Below are 14,979 nucleotides of genomic sequence, written 5' to 3'. Positions count from 1 at the left end.
TGTTCCACAACCCTTCCAGCTCCATGGGGTTGGGACTCTCAGGATCAGTATTCTAAAATTATAGCCCAATCATAGGGTATTAATTGTTAGTCAATGCACATATAGTTCAGGAACCTAGAGAGCAATGGAAAAGTCTTGATCAATCTATCCCTCCCTTTAGTGATGTTCCTAGATGGGACAGTGTCTCCTTTCCCAAGGCCTGCCCTAAGATCCTAAAGCCTTCAATGGAATTTAACAAGTTAGACCCCCCCCCCAAGACACCCAGAGCTGAGGGAGGATTTTGGGCAGATCACACTGTGGTTTCTCCACCATAATTAAAAGGCAAAAGACTCTAATTCGAGTGAGCACTAATTAAGAGACTAAATGGGTCATTTTCCTCATGACTCAGTAAGAAGATTGTAGGTTAGAGACCTTAATAGAATCCAACCTTCCAGCTCCTGGGAAACCTCCAGTGAAGAGGATGTCAGGTATAAAAACAGGTGAGAATCTGAGGATCTCAGGATTCCCTGAAGCTCCGAGGCTGGCCCTTGAATGAGAATCTACTGCGCAGCAAAAACTTCCACCAAGTGTCTCTTTGTAGACCTTCATTGTGAGGGAGGGAGGTTGCTGCCTGAAAAGGAAGCCCATTCCACAAGCCCAAATCTTCCTCTTTGAATCCCCCCCCCCACCTTGTTCTGAGTTCTGCCCTGGGGCCAAGCAGGACAAGGCTGGCCAATCCCTCTTCTGGATAAAGACCCTTCAGATATTTGACGACTGCCCATCTTCCCTCCCTGGAGTCTTCTCCAGGTTAAACATTCCCATTTCCTTTCTGCTAATCCCTCAGATGGCTTTGACTCTAGTTTCTTCACCATTCTTGTTGACTTTCTCTGAAAACCTTCCAGCTTATAGTGTCCCCCCTTGAAGAGTGGCACCAGAAATGGAATGCAGTACTTCAAAGGGACATCCTAGTCTTAGATGCTAAGTTAGCTTTCTTGACATCTCACTACTGAGACATGTTAAGCTTGTGATCATTAAAACCCCAGATCTTTTTCATATAAACTACTGTCTTGCTACACCTCTCCTTCTAGAAGGAAGAAATTGAAAGCTAATCTATTATTTCTCTCACTGATATCATCTAGACCAACTGTGGTGCCATTCAACTCCTCCCCTCCCTCTGTACCTCTTTTCAATGTAACATATATTTATGAAGGACCTATTGTGTGCCAGACACTGGAGACTCACTGGGAGTTCCTTTCAACTGAATACCAAAAGCCATAACTCTGTGGTTCTCTGAGATAGATGCAACATGGATGCTAGAGGGTGCAGTGAAAGACAACCAAGGTGTAGGATGTGGTCATATCTGCTGCTCTGGGAAAACATGGAGGCATTTTGAGGAAACAGCCCAACAACCATCAACCAGAGGAGGGGTGGACAATTTCACAGTCTGGATTGGATCTGTGCCATTAGAGTTCTGGGTCACCAGGGAGCATCGGCCCGAGGTCCCCCAGCCAGGTGGCATATACCCACCCTTGATCCCAGAGGCATTGAAAGGCCTGAGTTATTCACCTGCCTTCTTTGCATTCCTTCAAATCCTCCTAGAGGTAATGATGGTGGGAAGGGAGGAACTTGGCTCTCTTAGAGAAACATGCTCCCCCACTCAAGAGAGTGGCTCTTGTTTCTATTCAGGCTGAATGGAGGACATTGTCCCCATCTGTGGGACCTCCCTTTGCCCAAGTGTCAACTTCCTGAAGTGTTGCAGGCATTGTTATTCACCTGCTAAGGAAGCAATGGGGAGGAGGGCAGGGAGGGGGACTGCCTTGAGCTGCTGCCATTGATCCATTGACCTTGAGAATATCCTTCTAAGATTGTTGGCTTGATCTGAGAGTTTAAGTGTGGCCATGGAGAGATCACCACTGCAGGAAATGAAAAGAGAAGTCTAGGATAGGTACTGAATGGGAGCCCACCTGGGGGAGGGGGGGGGGTGATGGAGCACAGAGAATGTATGTGGGGGGGAGGGATATTGGGGGGCTGCAAGGATAGAGATGGATGCTCATAAGTAGGAGTATACTGGGTGATTAAAGAACTAGTTAGGGGTGGCTAGGTGGCATAGTGGGGCGACTAGGTGGTGTAGTTGGGGGCAGCTAGGTGGCATAGTGGATAAAGCACTGGCCTTGGAGTCAGGAGTACCTGGGTTCAAATCCGGTCTCAGACACTTAATAATGACCTAGCTGTGTGGCCTTGGGCAAGCCACTTAACCCCATTTGCCTTGCAAAAACCTAAAAAAAAAAAAAAAAGAACTAGTTAAATTTTCAGTGTGAATATTTATACCTTGGAAATCAACAAATACTATAAGGCTTTGTGTGGGGTATGGAGACCCTCAGCCAAAATGACTCCTCCGAGTCCTCTCAAGGTGGCAGCAAAGAGTTAACATTTCATTCGGTTCTTGCAAGAAGCGGGGCAGTTCCTAACTCTCTAGGAGAGAGAGCAGGCAAAGCCCAATGACAGAAGCTGAAGCAGGGTTCAAAAGCCACAGAAACCACCACCCATTCCCCCTCCTCTTTTCTGCCCACCCTTACAACAACTGGTCAAACTTGGCGGTCCAAAGAGGAGGGGAGTGTACCTAGGTGTTCCCAGGAAAGTTAGTCTTTGTTTGCACCTTATAAGGTTAGGGTGACAGGATTTTTCTCGCTGGAGATTCGGGTTCCCAAACTCATCTGATTCTTGAGAAATAGAAACTGAGGCCTGTAGCTTAGAATAATTTAGCACTATGTTTCTGACAAGTTAGCACTTTGCCCCTCACAGTTGGATTTAGGTTTTATTGATTATCTGGACTTTAAAAAAGTGAAGAAAATGTTAATAGTTAAGCATATTTCCTGTATAATTTTCTCCCCCTGGAGAGCCAGTTGTTAAACATGTACCAGCCTCCCCTTGACCATAAGTGTTCATCTAGGATTTACTGGGTAATCGTGCTTAAGAGTTTGACTTTGTTATAAGGGATTTCCAAAACTACTGTGATATTCATCAAAAGGCATTGATAAAACTTAAAATATGAAAGAAAGAGGGAGTAGAGAGGGGAAAGAAGTGAGAAGAAAGGAGAGAGGATGGGAAGGAAGGTCCTGTTCTTGGGGTCAAGGGAGGCCTGAATTGAATCTTCATCCTTTGTGAGCCCCTGTTACTACAACTTATCTGCTTTTCCAATTGTTTTAAACATTGTAAGTTGTGGGCATGGAGGACACTGACATAGGACCACCTGGCATGACATGCCCTCATCAGAGAGGGGCTATGTCTAAGAGATAGGCAGAGTGGAAGCAGCTCAAAGGAAATGTGAGATGTATAAGTTTAGAGTACCCACCCCAGGTATTCATTTACATGGACTATTTGTGCCCAACCTGTGTTAGAGCATTCCAGGATCCTATTGGTCTGATCAACCACAGTCAGACACGATGGCATTTGTCTCTAACATAGTGATGTCATTTGGTCTTCCCGATAATGAAGGACAGGGAGCACTATGCATCAGTCCCAACCCTCTCAAATATGCAGTCTTTAGAAGCAGATCAGAATTATAAGACTTAATTGCCAGGCTTGGCTATGTCACTGACCTGTTGTGTGACCTGAAGAAAGTTGCTTTCTGTCTCTGGCCTTACATTGTCCCCACCTTCTACACAGTGAAGGCTTAGGACTGAATAGTCTTTGATGGCTCATCCATTCACCATTTGGCTAGAGTCCACCTTGCTTTAGACCATTCAAAGCCAAGTCATTGAGAGTCTGTTGAGATCCTACTCCATGGCAGGCACATTGACTGGTGTTTGAACTACCAGAGCCCTGCTCCCAGGAAGCTCCTTTTTGTGGTATTTCTCTCTCCAATTGTGTCCAGCATCTGCCCCTCTTTGGGTCCCTCACCTGATGACAACTAAATGAATTCATAAAATATTGAGGCAGTAGAGAGTCCAGAGCCAGGTGAGCAGACAGAGCTGCAGCCCATCTTAAACCATCTAAACCAGAGGAGACCCTTCAGGCAGGCAATCCAATGAGGATGTGCAGCTTCAGGGAAGTTCAGGGGAAAACAATGGCAGCAATTCCCATTTCTAGAAGGCTTTAAAGTCTGCCCCAGTCTTTTACATATATTATTATCTCATTCCAATCTCATAAAAGTCAATGCTTTCCATTTTACAGAGAAGGAAACTGAGGCTCAGTAAGTTTAATCATTTGCTCAGAGTCCCATAGCTAGTAAGTGTTCAGGGCAAGATTTCCAGACCCCTATTTGCTAGACCAAGCTTCCTCCTTGAGCCATCTTTCAAGAGAATATGTTCCCCAAGTTGCCTACCTTTCAAGAACTCCTTTAATTAAAATGCAAGTAAGCATGTCATGGACCAATATGTAAGCAAATTTCCAGTTAAGTCCTGTATGTACCAAGCTGGTCCCCCAGGCAAAGAAAGAACATTGAGTGAGGAGACAGAAGGGAGACTGATGAGGACCGAAACCTTGAGCTGGCAGGGAGGAAGTCAGGCAATTGATGTTAAGTAAGAATTGAAGCTTTGGAAGGCTTTTATTTCTTTTGCCATTCTTGTGGTATCTCTGGGTCCTGGCACGATGCCCTGCCCAAGGTGAATGCTGCACACATAAGGATATAATTTAGTGAGTGTAGATCAAGAGCCCTGCTCTCAGTGTCACCATCAGACTAGTTGGACAAACAATAAGGGGCAGCCAGGAGATCCAGTGGATAGAGCACTGTTCACATTGCAAGCTGTGGGCATGGGTTACACTGGCACAGGAGCACCCAGTATGGTATGCCCTCATTAGAGAGATCAGGAGGACCTGAGTTCAAATCTGACCTCAGACACTTGACATTTACTAACTGTGTGACCTTGGGCAAATCACTTAACCCCATTGCCTCACAAAAACAACCGGAAGGGAGGAGTAATCCCCTTGTGGCAGCTCCGGAAATCTAAAAAGATCAACAATGAATGACCATGCATCTCAGATTCAGGTGATGGCTGCCAGAGTTAGGAGCTGGAGGTGAGCTTTCAGCAATGGCTACTCAACCATTTGGGTAGAACAGGAAATTCATGAAGAAAGGTTGTCTGGGGAGGTGTGCTGGAGCCTGATGGGGGAACTTCCTAGAAGCCAGATTAAAGAGTTAACATTTTATCCTAAGATCAAGAGAAGAGGGGGGGGTAACCAAAACTTCTGGAGCAATGGAATGGCATAGTTAGACCTGTCCTTTAGGAATCTCAATATGGCAGCTCTAGGGAGAATGGGTTGGAAATGGGAGAGAGTAAATTCAGCAGAAACAATTGATTATCCCAATAAGCCAACTGAGAGATGTTGAGGCCTGAAACAGGTATACATGTGAGTGAATGGAAGGGGCAGATGTGAGAGAGATGTTCAACACAGAAACAATTGATTGGATATGGGTAGGGGAGAGTCAAGGCAGACTTCCTGGACATCATGATGGTTATGCTCTCAAGAGATTGAGGAACATTTTGAGGAGGGACAGGTTAGGCATAAAGATGATGAATCCAGTTTGGGTAAGTTGAGTTGATAGAACATCCAGGAGAAGATTCCATTAGGTTGTCAAGGAGGTCAGTGCCTCATGCTCAAGAAGGAGACTAGAACAAGATATCTGGGATTGGAAGTCGGCTCCATAGAAAGGGTAACTGGCCCGTGGAAATAGTGAATTCTTTGACATGGAAGTGTGTTTAAATAAAGAAGAGTTGGGCGTCCAGGACCCAGACCTAGTCAACAGCCACTTTAGGGCCAGCAGACAGATGATAAGCCATCCAAGGAAACTGAGAAGGAGCAATATCCAGGCAGCTGGGAAGAGAATCAAAACAGCCATGTCATGGAAGCCAAGGGGAGAGTCTGTCCAGGAGAAAAGTATTAGTAGCCCACAGTGTCAAAAAACAAGTGGAATAAGAACTGGGAAAAGAAGGTTGGCTTTATCATTTAAGAGGTCAATGCTGGCCTTGGGAGAACTGTTTTAAGTCAAGTGGTGGGGATGGAAGCCAGTCTACAAGTGAGGGGGTGAAAGGAAGGAAAGCAGGAGAAAGCAGCTTCAGGGGTAGCAAGGTCAAGTGAAGGTTTGTTTGAAAGTTGCAGAAGACTTAGATGTTTGGAGGCAAATGGGGAAAGAGCTCACAGGTAGATGTATGGGATGACTCAGTCCTAGCCCTTAAGGAACTTAAGAACTAATAGAAACATAAAACGTGGATAAAAATAGTCTATGAAGGGGGCTGTGGTAAGTGCCTCAAGAGGAGAACTAAGTGCTTTGGGGATGGCTTCCAGCTGGAGATACCAGGGAAGGCTTCATGAAAGAGTTGGCATTACATGTGCGTCTGGGAGGCTGGGTTGGGCTGGAGGGCATGTGAGGCTGGAGGCAGACCATCCTAGGTCCCTGGCATTGTAAAACTAACCCGAGCCAGCCCAATGGGGAGGGTTGCCCCAATGACTCGTTTTAATCTCAACAGTCAATGTACCTAAAAGAAATTTCAGAGGCAACTTATAAGCGGGTTTTGATGGCCATTTAGACATTAACAAAATTGCCTGTGAATGTGACTCTCTCTTTTCTTTTTTCTCTCTCTTCTGTTCAGCTGCCATGTTTATGGAACATTGGAAGAGAAAACAGATGCGGCTCAACTATATATGGGACCTAACTGGGTTCGAGGAGGAAGAGGTCAGTGTCACTGGATGTTGGCTGCATCCGTAGCCTTCCCTTGCCTCTTAGTTGCCAGGGAGTTTGAAGGTCCCCAAACAACTCAATCCTTCCTCTAGTCTTGTATGAGTGTGGTATGGGATGGTAAAGTGATCCCATCCAAGGGTAGAAGGAAAATCCTCCACATGATCTATTTCTGAACTCATTTTTGGATGTGTTGGAAGCATGTTTGGTTACCAAGGAGATCTACCCCATGTATGTGCAGGAATGCTTTGGACATCCACACCACTGGGAGACCATAGACATGGTGTGGTCATGGAGATTCCTGTATACTCAGACTCCCTTGGTGCTCTGGTTAAGGTGCTAAAAGCAGGGCCTGGGCCATGTGCCGCAAGCCAGTCTGACCATCCAGGCGTGCCCACCAGCCTTGCCAAGATAACATTAGACAAAAGGCGGCTGCTCCCACAAATGGGGCCCAAACCTCCCTCTTCTGGCCAACTCTCCAGTTAATGCTTCTACTGTTGGGTGTGGTTAACAGCAAGGGGGTGGGGGGAAGATGGAAATATTGAAGGGAACAAAATCCATTGGTTCCTTTGGAATCTAAAAAAAGGAGGGAAGATTCAAAGTGTAATTATGGCTTCATGGAAAGGCTTGAAGCCAGAGTTCTCTGTCTTCTCCCAGGATCTCAGGAGAAATGCCCTCATTGACTCATCACTAATTGCCAGTTTCCTCGGGCACAGGCCCTCAGATCTTGCCCGATGAGAAAGTGGCATCATTTATTAGAAATGTTTCTGGCACAGACCCCTAGGCCTCAAGAGTTCCCACCAGATGCCAGCCCTATGACTTCAGGAACTCCTCTGCACATCAGAGCAGACTCTCAGAGTTTGTTAGCTCATTCCTTTATTTAAATCCTTTTAACATTTGGATGATGATGGAAAAAATCCCTTTTCTGTCTAAAAATAATCAGATAGGTCTTAACACAAAAGCAGACTCTCAAGGTCAGAAGCACAAATAGGATTTTATTCCATTGTGTGATGTGTCCCTCAAGGATCATGTAGCCAGCCCCTCTACCCCATCATTGTGCTCCACATGGGTGCACCAAGTTGAAGGCATTCTCTGGGTACCTTCAAATAACCACAGCTTCTGAGCCCCCCACAGGCATGCTTACATCTACCAGTTGACTAGAAGAAGCAATGGTTTCCATTTAATTAAATATCTTGCAAATTAAGTGCCAAGAAATGATCCCTGCTATGTACTCTTCTATAAAGTAGTACCAAAGTATCGAGGCAAGGTACACATGTAGAAAACATATATGACCAGGGAATGTACATGGATGACATGTATAGGGTCTACCATGGGCAAAAAATTTGAATAATGGATCACACATGCCAGGAACTCAGGAGATTTCATCATACATGTGTGTTTCATGTAAAATCTAGTCTGATTTAATGAGATATACCTTCTCATCTAAGTTAGGAAGAATCCAACTCTTTGACTTGACTGAGGTGAAGAGGAGAATTGGGAGGAGGCCCCCTTTTCCCAGAGTTAATCTTGACCCTGGAGGTCTGAAGTGTTTTCAACTTGTGTCTAATGGACAATATAACACTGTGGTTAGGTGGTCTGGATTTGGGTCAGTAGCACCAAACCCAAGCTCTCTTACTATGTGGCATTAGACACAATCTCAGCCAATTAGTCCTCCAATGTTAGAAGTTAGAGATGGGGTGTCTTCTTTTTGGTGGAGGAAGATCCCACAGCAAGGAAGTTACTGGTCCTTGGTGTGCCTTGACATACCTAAAATGGGAAATGATGCTCTGGAGAGAACACAGAGGCCCAACCCCCTCCTTTGACAGAGGGGACCAGGGAGTTGGAGGCCCCCATATGGTTAATAAGCTGCAGGTCCAGAATTTGAACCTAGAATGCTCCATAGCCTGGCCACATCACAGTGATGATGATGAAAACAACTGAGTCGCCTCCAAGTTCACAGATATCTCCAAACTGACCTTCTTGCCAGGAGCGCCACTCTCCCCCCATTCCTTAAAGTCACTCCTAGACAAGAGAGAAGTGAGATGCTAGCATCTTGGGGGTGTTTTGTGTCCCCAGACGTCTGGACCCAGGCAACTAAGGACAAAATCAGGAGAAGCCCACGGAAGCCTTGTGCTTCCCTCACATTAGCCTAAAGCATCTAAACACATCCTATCCTCTGGGAGGTTCCAACACTATATAACTAGAATTTATGATGATGATTCCCCAAACAATGACTCAGGGATATGCCAGGTGTTGGGATGGAACATTCTCTAGTGGCCTCCTTCTCAGCAAAAGACGAGATTGCGATGTGTAGTGGAAATCCCCCCAAGCCAGTTGAAGTAATTTACACTTTGTGTTTCTCTCTTCCCCCCATTTTACTGATCCATGAAGGAGACCGTCAAGGTTTGGAACTTTTTGTGACTCCGTTTCCTCCTCCCACCCTATCTCCCTGCAGAAAGGGCCTTTCTGCTCCCCCTTGATGCTCAGCCATCATTTCATCTCCTTTCCTGCTTCCAACAGAGCCTTTCTTGGTTGGCTCCTTGGCCCAATAGCCAGGCTGCCTTTTTTCCTACCACTGTTGGCCTGTTTTAACATTTGGTCTTTCTGATTTCTGTTTTTCAAGCTGGTTCAAGCCAAGCGCCTGCCTTTGAATGGGGGGGGGGGGGGGAAGGGGGGTCTTTGCATCCGCCAGTGCTTGCTGAGGCTATTCTCTCCTCTTCCTCTGATTCCTGTATGGCACTTGTCTCTGGCTACTGTCTCTGTGGTCAGTGAGTTCTTTGGTTGCCTGGAGCTTGCTGCCAGGAAACAGAAGCTGCCCCAGGGATGGGGTGGGGGGGCAAGCAGCCCCTCTCATCCATTGCCAGTGAGAAGAATTCCCAGGAAGTAATGAGGGTGAGGGCCAGGAAAGAGGGTGAGGGGTCCAAAGGGCACAGCTCTGACCTGGCACCAACCTCCAGCAGCTCTGCAAATGGGGCAGGCACACACCTGGCCCAAGTCTAGGGAGCAGTTGGCCATATGTCCACATCTGGGCTGGCCTGGCATTTCTGCTTTGTAACTGAACTTGATCCTGGCCTTATTCCACAGGCTCATCCAAGGGCTGAATACGAGGCCAAGGTTTTGGAGAAATCCCTTCGGAAAGATTCTCGCCACAAGGAGGTAGGTGCCCTACTGCCCATCTGTCCTCATGTTCTTCTATGAGCCATGATCCTTGGTAAGGAATGGGCAGCAACTGCATCCCCAAGGCCCTCACCTAGCAAAGGGACTTCCAGCAGTGAGCTCACCAGCACTGGGAGCTAAAACCCTCTGATGGGTCAGGAGCTTTCCTGGATGCTTATGATACAGAATGGAAAGAGATAATAATAATAATAACAATAATAATAATAATAGGGGTGGTAAGGAAGAGGAAAATCACACACACACACACACACACACACACACACACACACACACACACACACCTCTTTAAGATTTACATAGCCCTAGGGGGCAGCGAGGTGGTGCAGTGGATAGAGCACCAATCCTGGAGTCAGGAGGACCTGAGTTCAAATCTGACCTCAGACACTTAATAATGATCTAGCTGTGTGGCCTTGGGCAAGCCACTTAACCCCATTGCCTGGCAAAAACCTAAAAAACATAAAGATTTACATAGGATATCTTACTTGATTCTCATAACAGCCCCGGGAGATAGATGCCATTGTTATGCCCATTTTACAGATGAGAAAACTGAGACTGAGATTAAGTAAATTGCCTGAGTGACACAGCTTTTAAATGGCTGAGGCAGGTTTTGAACTTGGGTCTTTCTAGTTCCAAGACCCCTGACCAAGGCCTTCCCTCAGGAAAGTGGCATTCTATGGGGAAATTGCAATGTTAAATGCTGAAATGACAGCTAGGTGGTGCAGTGGATAGAGCACTGGCCCTGGAGTCAGGAGGACCTGGGTTTAAATCCGGTCTCAGACACTAATTACCTAGCTATGTGACCTTGGGTAAGTCACTTAATCCCATTGCCTTACACAAACAAGACAAAAAAAAAAAAACCAATGTTAATGCTGAGAAGTAAATACAAAATATCTCCCTGGTAGCTACAAAGTATTGGGTGCAGGGAGCGGATTAGTCTAGAAAAGACCCCTGAAGGATGTGGCAGCAGAACTGAGGCTGGAAGGGAGCCAGGGATTCCAAGATGGGGAGATGAGGATGGCCACCATGTAGCACAGGGAACAGCACTCTGCGGTCATTCTGGGAAGGTGGACCAGAGTCAGACCAGGAAGGACTTTAAATAGAGGAGTTTCTCTTTTTATATCTTACCCTATAGGCAATAGGGAGTCCCTGAAGCTTCTTGAGCAAGGAAGTAACCTGATCCAATTTGCGCTTTAGGGATAACTGGGTCACCCTGTGTTTCTTCTTAGGGAGATCATCCCCTCTTAGAAGCCTTTGGATGCCTCATAAGGGCCCTGGGGCCCTCAGTAAGCAATCATTCACACACCAGCCAGTGAGGGGTGGTCTAGGTCTCATATGTTGATGCTTTCAATCTGTCAAGTTTTAACACAAAACCTCTCCCTCTTGTGTACTCCCTCCAGAACTCTCCTTAGAAAGCAACTCTTGCATTAGACCCAGAACTGTGGAGAGGGCAGCTTTCATTTCCATTGTCTCCCATCCCATATATACATTTGCCAATGCCCAGGTCTTTTCCTCTGACATCTCTAGTGAGCTTTTCTCCTTCTCATGATGTGGGAACTTCCACATTTGTCTGTGTCCTGAGAATGATAGAGACATCTGAAAGAAAAGTTTATTGTCTCTAAAATCTGATTACCCCTAAGCTTTCCTGGGCTCTGCCCTGGGGCACCCTCAGAGGAAATAGCCCTCTAATGAGGAGATGCCCGGGCAGACAGCTGATAGACAATGCCTAGACCCCTCCCTGTTAAGCCAGGAAGTCCTTGCCCATGTTTCGAGTCTTCACTTTAAACAGGTCCACGAGCCCACACTATGTAGCAGACACAGTCCTAAGCAGGCTACCCAAGCACCACTAAAAAAGGGATAAAAAATAATCCTTGCTGTCTAGGATCCCACAATATGGGGCAGGGGGTAGAATGGGGGGAGACAACTGGTCCTAAAGCAGCTAGAGACTGAATGGACTGGTAATAATCTCCCAGAGAAACCATTAACACTAAAGGAAACCAGGAAAGAGATGTTCCAACAGGTGGGACCTGAAGGAAGTGGGGATGGAGAGGCTAAGTTCTAGCATGAAGAACTATGGGTGAAAACAGTCAGCTAGGAGATGAAGGGACTTGTTTAAGGAAGGAGCAGCAAGTCAGTGTCAATGAGTCACAGAGAAAAGACATAAAAGACTAGAAAAGGATTGGAGTTAGAAAGGGCTTTGAAGGCCAAACAGAGCATTTTGCATTTGATCCTAGAATCCACAGGGAGCCACTGAATTTAATGGATTGAATAAGGGTTGACCTGATCAGACCTGAACCTTTCAGGAAAATCCCCTTGGTGGCTGAGTGGAAGCTGGTATGGAGAGGGGAGGGACTTGAGACAGGCAGACCACTCCCTACCCCAAGCAACCATTGTAGTAGTCAGATATGATGGGATGAGGATGTACACCAGTCCGTTGGCCATGCCAACAGCTGAGGATGACTCCTAGTCTAGGGGAAGCCTTCAACAATTTGCTTAGTTGAACTGAACCCTAGGAGTCTATTAGTATCTGATTACTGACATTGGACTGAAATAATTGGGGCAAGATTCATCCCCCATCATGGTCCCTTGATGGCACAAAAGACAGAACCTTCTCTTTTCCTGGAATGCTCTTTCTTTAATAGAAATTTCATTTATTTTTCCAATTACAGGCGATGGTCATTTATCAGCATTCATACATACATTTCCAAATTTATGAGATAGATATTTTTCTGACACCCTCTCTTCCCTCCTCTCTCCTCATGATGGCCAACAGTCTGGTAAAAGTTGTACATATCCATTTCTATTTAACATATTTACATATCAGCCATTTTATGTAAGAGAAATTAGAACTAAGAGGAAAGAAAGAAAACCATGTAATAGGAAGGAAAAACATTAGAGAAGTTTTAAAAAATCGAACAGAGCATATATTCAGATTCTGTGGGAGTTTTTCCCTCTGGATGTGGATGGTATTGTCCATAACAGGTCTCTCAGGGTTGTCCTTGAACTCTGAACTGCTGAGAGGAGCTGCATCTGTCCTCGTTGATCAATTCACCATATTGTTATTCATGTGTGCAACATTCTCTTAGTTTTGCTTCCTTCACTTAGCATCAGTTCATGTAATTCTTTCAGTGCTTCTCTAATGTTTGACCACTTATGATTCCTCCATGGCATTCATATACCATAGTTTGTTCAGCCATTCTCTAGTTGAAGGGTACCCCCCTGAATTCTGGAATGCTTTTCTGCCTTTACCTCTTGCCTGGAGCTTCTTCAGAATGTAGCTCCCTCCTATCTGTGACCTTTCTGCTCCCACTGAGTTAGCAGAGCACTCTCCCCAGCCCCAAATGACTGTATTTACTCTGTCATCTCTTTGGGATAAACTGGTATGGCATGAGTCATGAGCCCTGCTCTCACTCTAGGAGAATCCTGTCTTCTCAAGGGCAAAGACTTTGATTCTGGATTTGAGCATGGTGGCTTCCTCAAGAAAATCTTTGCAGTGAACTGAATCCAACCTAATAATAATGAACTAAGAATAAATAGCCAGTATTTCATACATAGTGCTTTTCATACATTTATTTGAGGTTTACAACAGCTGAAGTAATGCTCTTGTTACTTCCATTGTCCAGAGGAGCCAACAGAGGCTAAGACAACATAAAGGAGGTGGCCCAGGCCACACAGCTAATAAGAGTCTGAGACAAGATTCAAACTCAGGTCTTCCTATCTGTGGCCCCCTAACTGCTCTATTCAACTTAGTACAATCTATATGGGGAGAATATAGTGATAGATTCCAAGGACCTAAGCTTGAAGGGACTTAGACTTAGGTCATCTAAACCAACCCCCCCATTTGACAAATAAAGAAACTGAGGTCTGAGAGGGGTGTTAACTTACTCAAAGCAAAACCAAGAATTCTTTCATCAGAGGACCTAGTCATGTTGGGTCTTCCATCTCAGGACAGTAGTGAACACTGGCATGCTTATGAGGAGCATTTACATCTTTTCCCATGGATTGTGTGTGTCCTTGAGAGATATGGGCTTGTGCAATTTGAGATCTTGGGGGGGGTGGCATCAGGATTCATCTAATCCCATTTTACAGGGAGAAGGGGGAATGGCTGGAGAGGTCAGGTTGTAGAGACATGCTAGAGAAGGACAACAGCATTGAGGGAAGAGTAAAAATTAAATAGTCCTTGCCCTCAGGAAGCTGCCATTTTCCTGAGAAGATAGAATCAGTTGCCAGGGAAGTAAAGGGAGTAATTTTGAGGGGCAGGAAATGCTTATGTCCAGGGGCAGAAGGGATCAGGAAATACTTTGAAGGAAGTTAGAAACTCTAAGGCAGTGCCAGGAAGGGATGGTGGACCTTCCAAAGAGGAGCAGAATCCTGAGTAAATCCCCAAGACAAGAGAGAATCAATGAGTGCAGAGCATTTTATTCAAATTCCACATTTACCCTTGGACAGCTCTCTGCCTCAGTTTCCTCACTGTAAAATCAAGCCATTGGGCTGCTCTAAGGTCTCCCCCCAGCTCTAGATCTGTGATTGTCTGCTCAGAGAGAGTTGGAACCAGGTCTCTGAGATCCCTCCAAGTTCCAGATCCTAGCCTCCAGCACTAGGAAATGGGGTGTTTTCAAGTGTGGCAGCCTTGTCCACAAGTTCTGTGCTTGACCTTTCTTCCCAAATGCCTCTTCTGTAGCATTTCTTTTCAAAGTTGAGCATCTACCATCTGTTCTTTGTTTAAATTGATCTGAACCAGAAATTAGTCTTGGAATGAGCAAAGCTTAAGATGAACTCTCTGCTAAGGCCGTGCATACCAGTCAGGTGGGTTGAGGATGACTCAGCGGGCACTGGCAGCCACTCCAACTCCTGGTCCCTTTTCTCTTTGTTCCTTTTCTCCCCTTGCTCTCAGAAGCCTGGACGTTTGCCGGAGGAGACAGCAAACAATTGGAGAAAAAGAGTTAAGACAACTATGGTGGGGGTGAAATGGGTGCATTTCCTTTTCAGATGGAATTGAAATGATGGGGCATTTTCTGAAAAATAAAGTCAGTGATAGCAATAGTTTCCCACCTTCCCCCCCTGCCCCAACCAACTCTGGCTGCTCAGAATATTGTTCCTGATCTTCACACCCATCTCCTTTTCCCATCTAGCACCCATGGAGAGGTTGG

At 45.8% G+C, this 14,979-nt stretch overlaps 1 protein-coding gene across 8 annotated transcripts in view; it reads left to right on the top strand.

Moving 5' to 3' along the window:
- ANO1 (anoctamin 1) overlaps window positions 1-14,979 on the top strand; it is a 132,266-nt gene that overhangs the window by 89,660 nt on the left and 27,627 nt on the right. For 2 of the 8 annotated variants that reach the window (XM_074230870.1, XM_074230866.1), the window contains 4 exons: window positions 6,570-6,652; window positions 9,047-9,058; window positions 9,740-9,811; window positions 14,724-14,771. In XM_074230870.1, the coding sequence (XP_074086971.1) occupies window positions 6,570-6,652; window positions 9,047-9,058; window positions 9,740-9,811; window positions 14,724-14,771 (215 nt within the window). The remainder of the gene's footprint in view (window positions 1-6,569; window positions 6,653-9,046; window positions 9,059-9,739; window positions 9,812-14,723; window positions 14,772-14,979) is intronic. The other 6 variants (XM_074230871.1, XM_074230867.1, XM_074230872.1 and 3 more) reach the window with 3 other exon arrangements.

The sequence above is a fragment of the Macrotis lagotis genome, chromosome 3 (genome assembly GCF_037893015.1).
Source record: "Macrotis lagotis isolate mMagLag1 chromosome 3, bilby.v1.9.chrom.fasta, whole genome shotgun sequence".
Classification (NCBI taxonomy): Eukaryota; Metazoa; Chordata; class Mammalia; order Peramelemorphia; family Peramelidae; genus Macrotis; species Macrotis lagotis.
The sequence above is the reverse complement of the archived record's forward strand: the minus strand, read 5'-3'. Positions and strand labels throughout refer to the sequence as shown.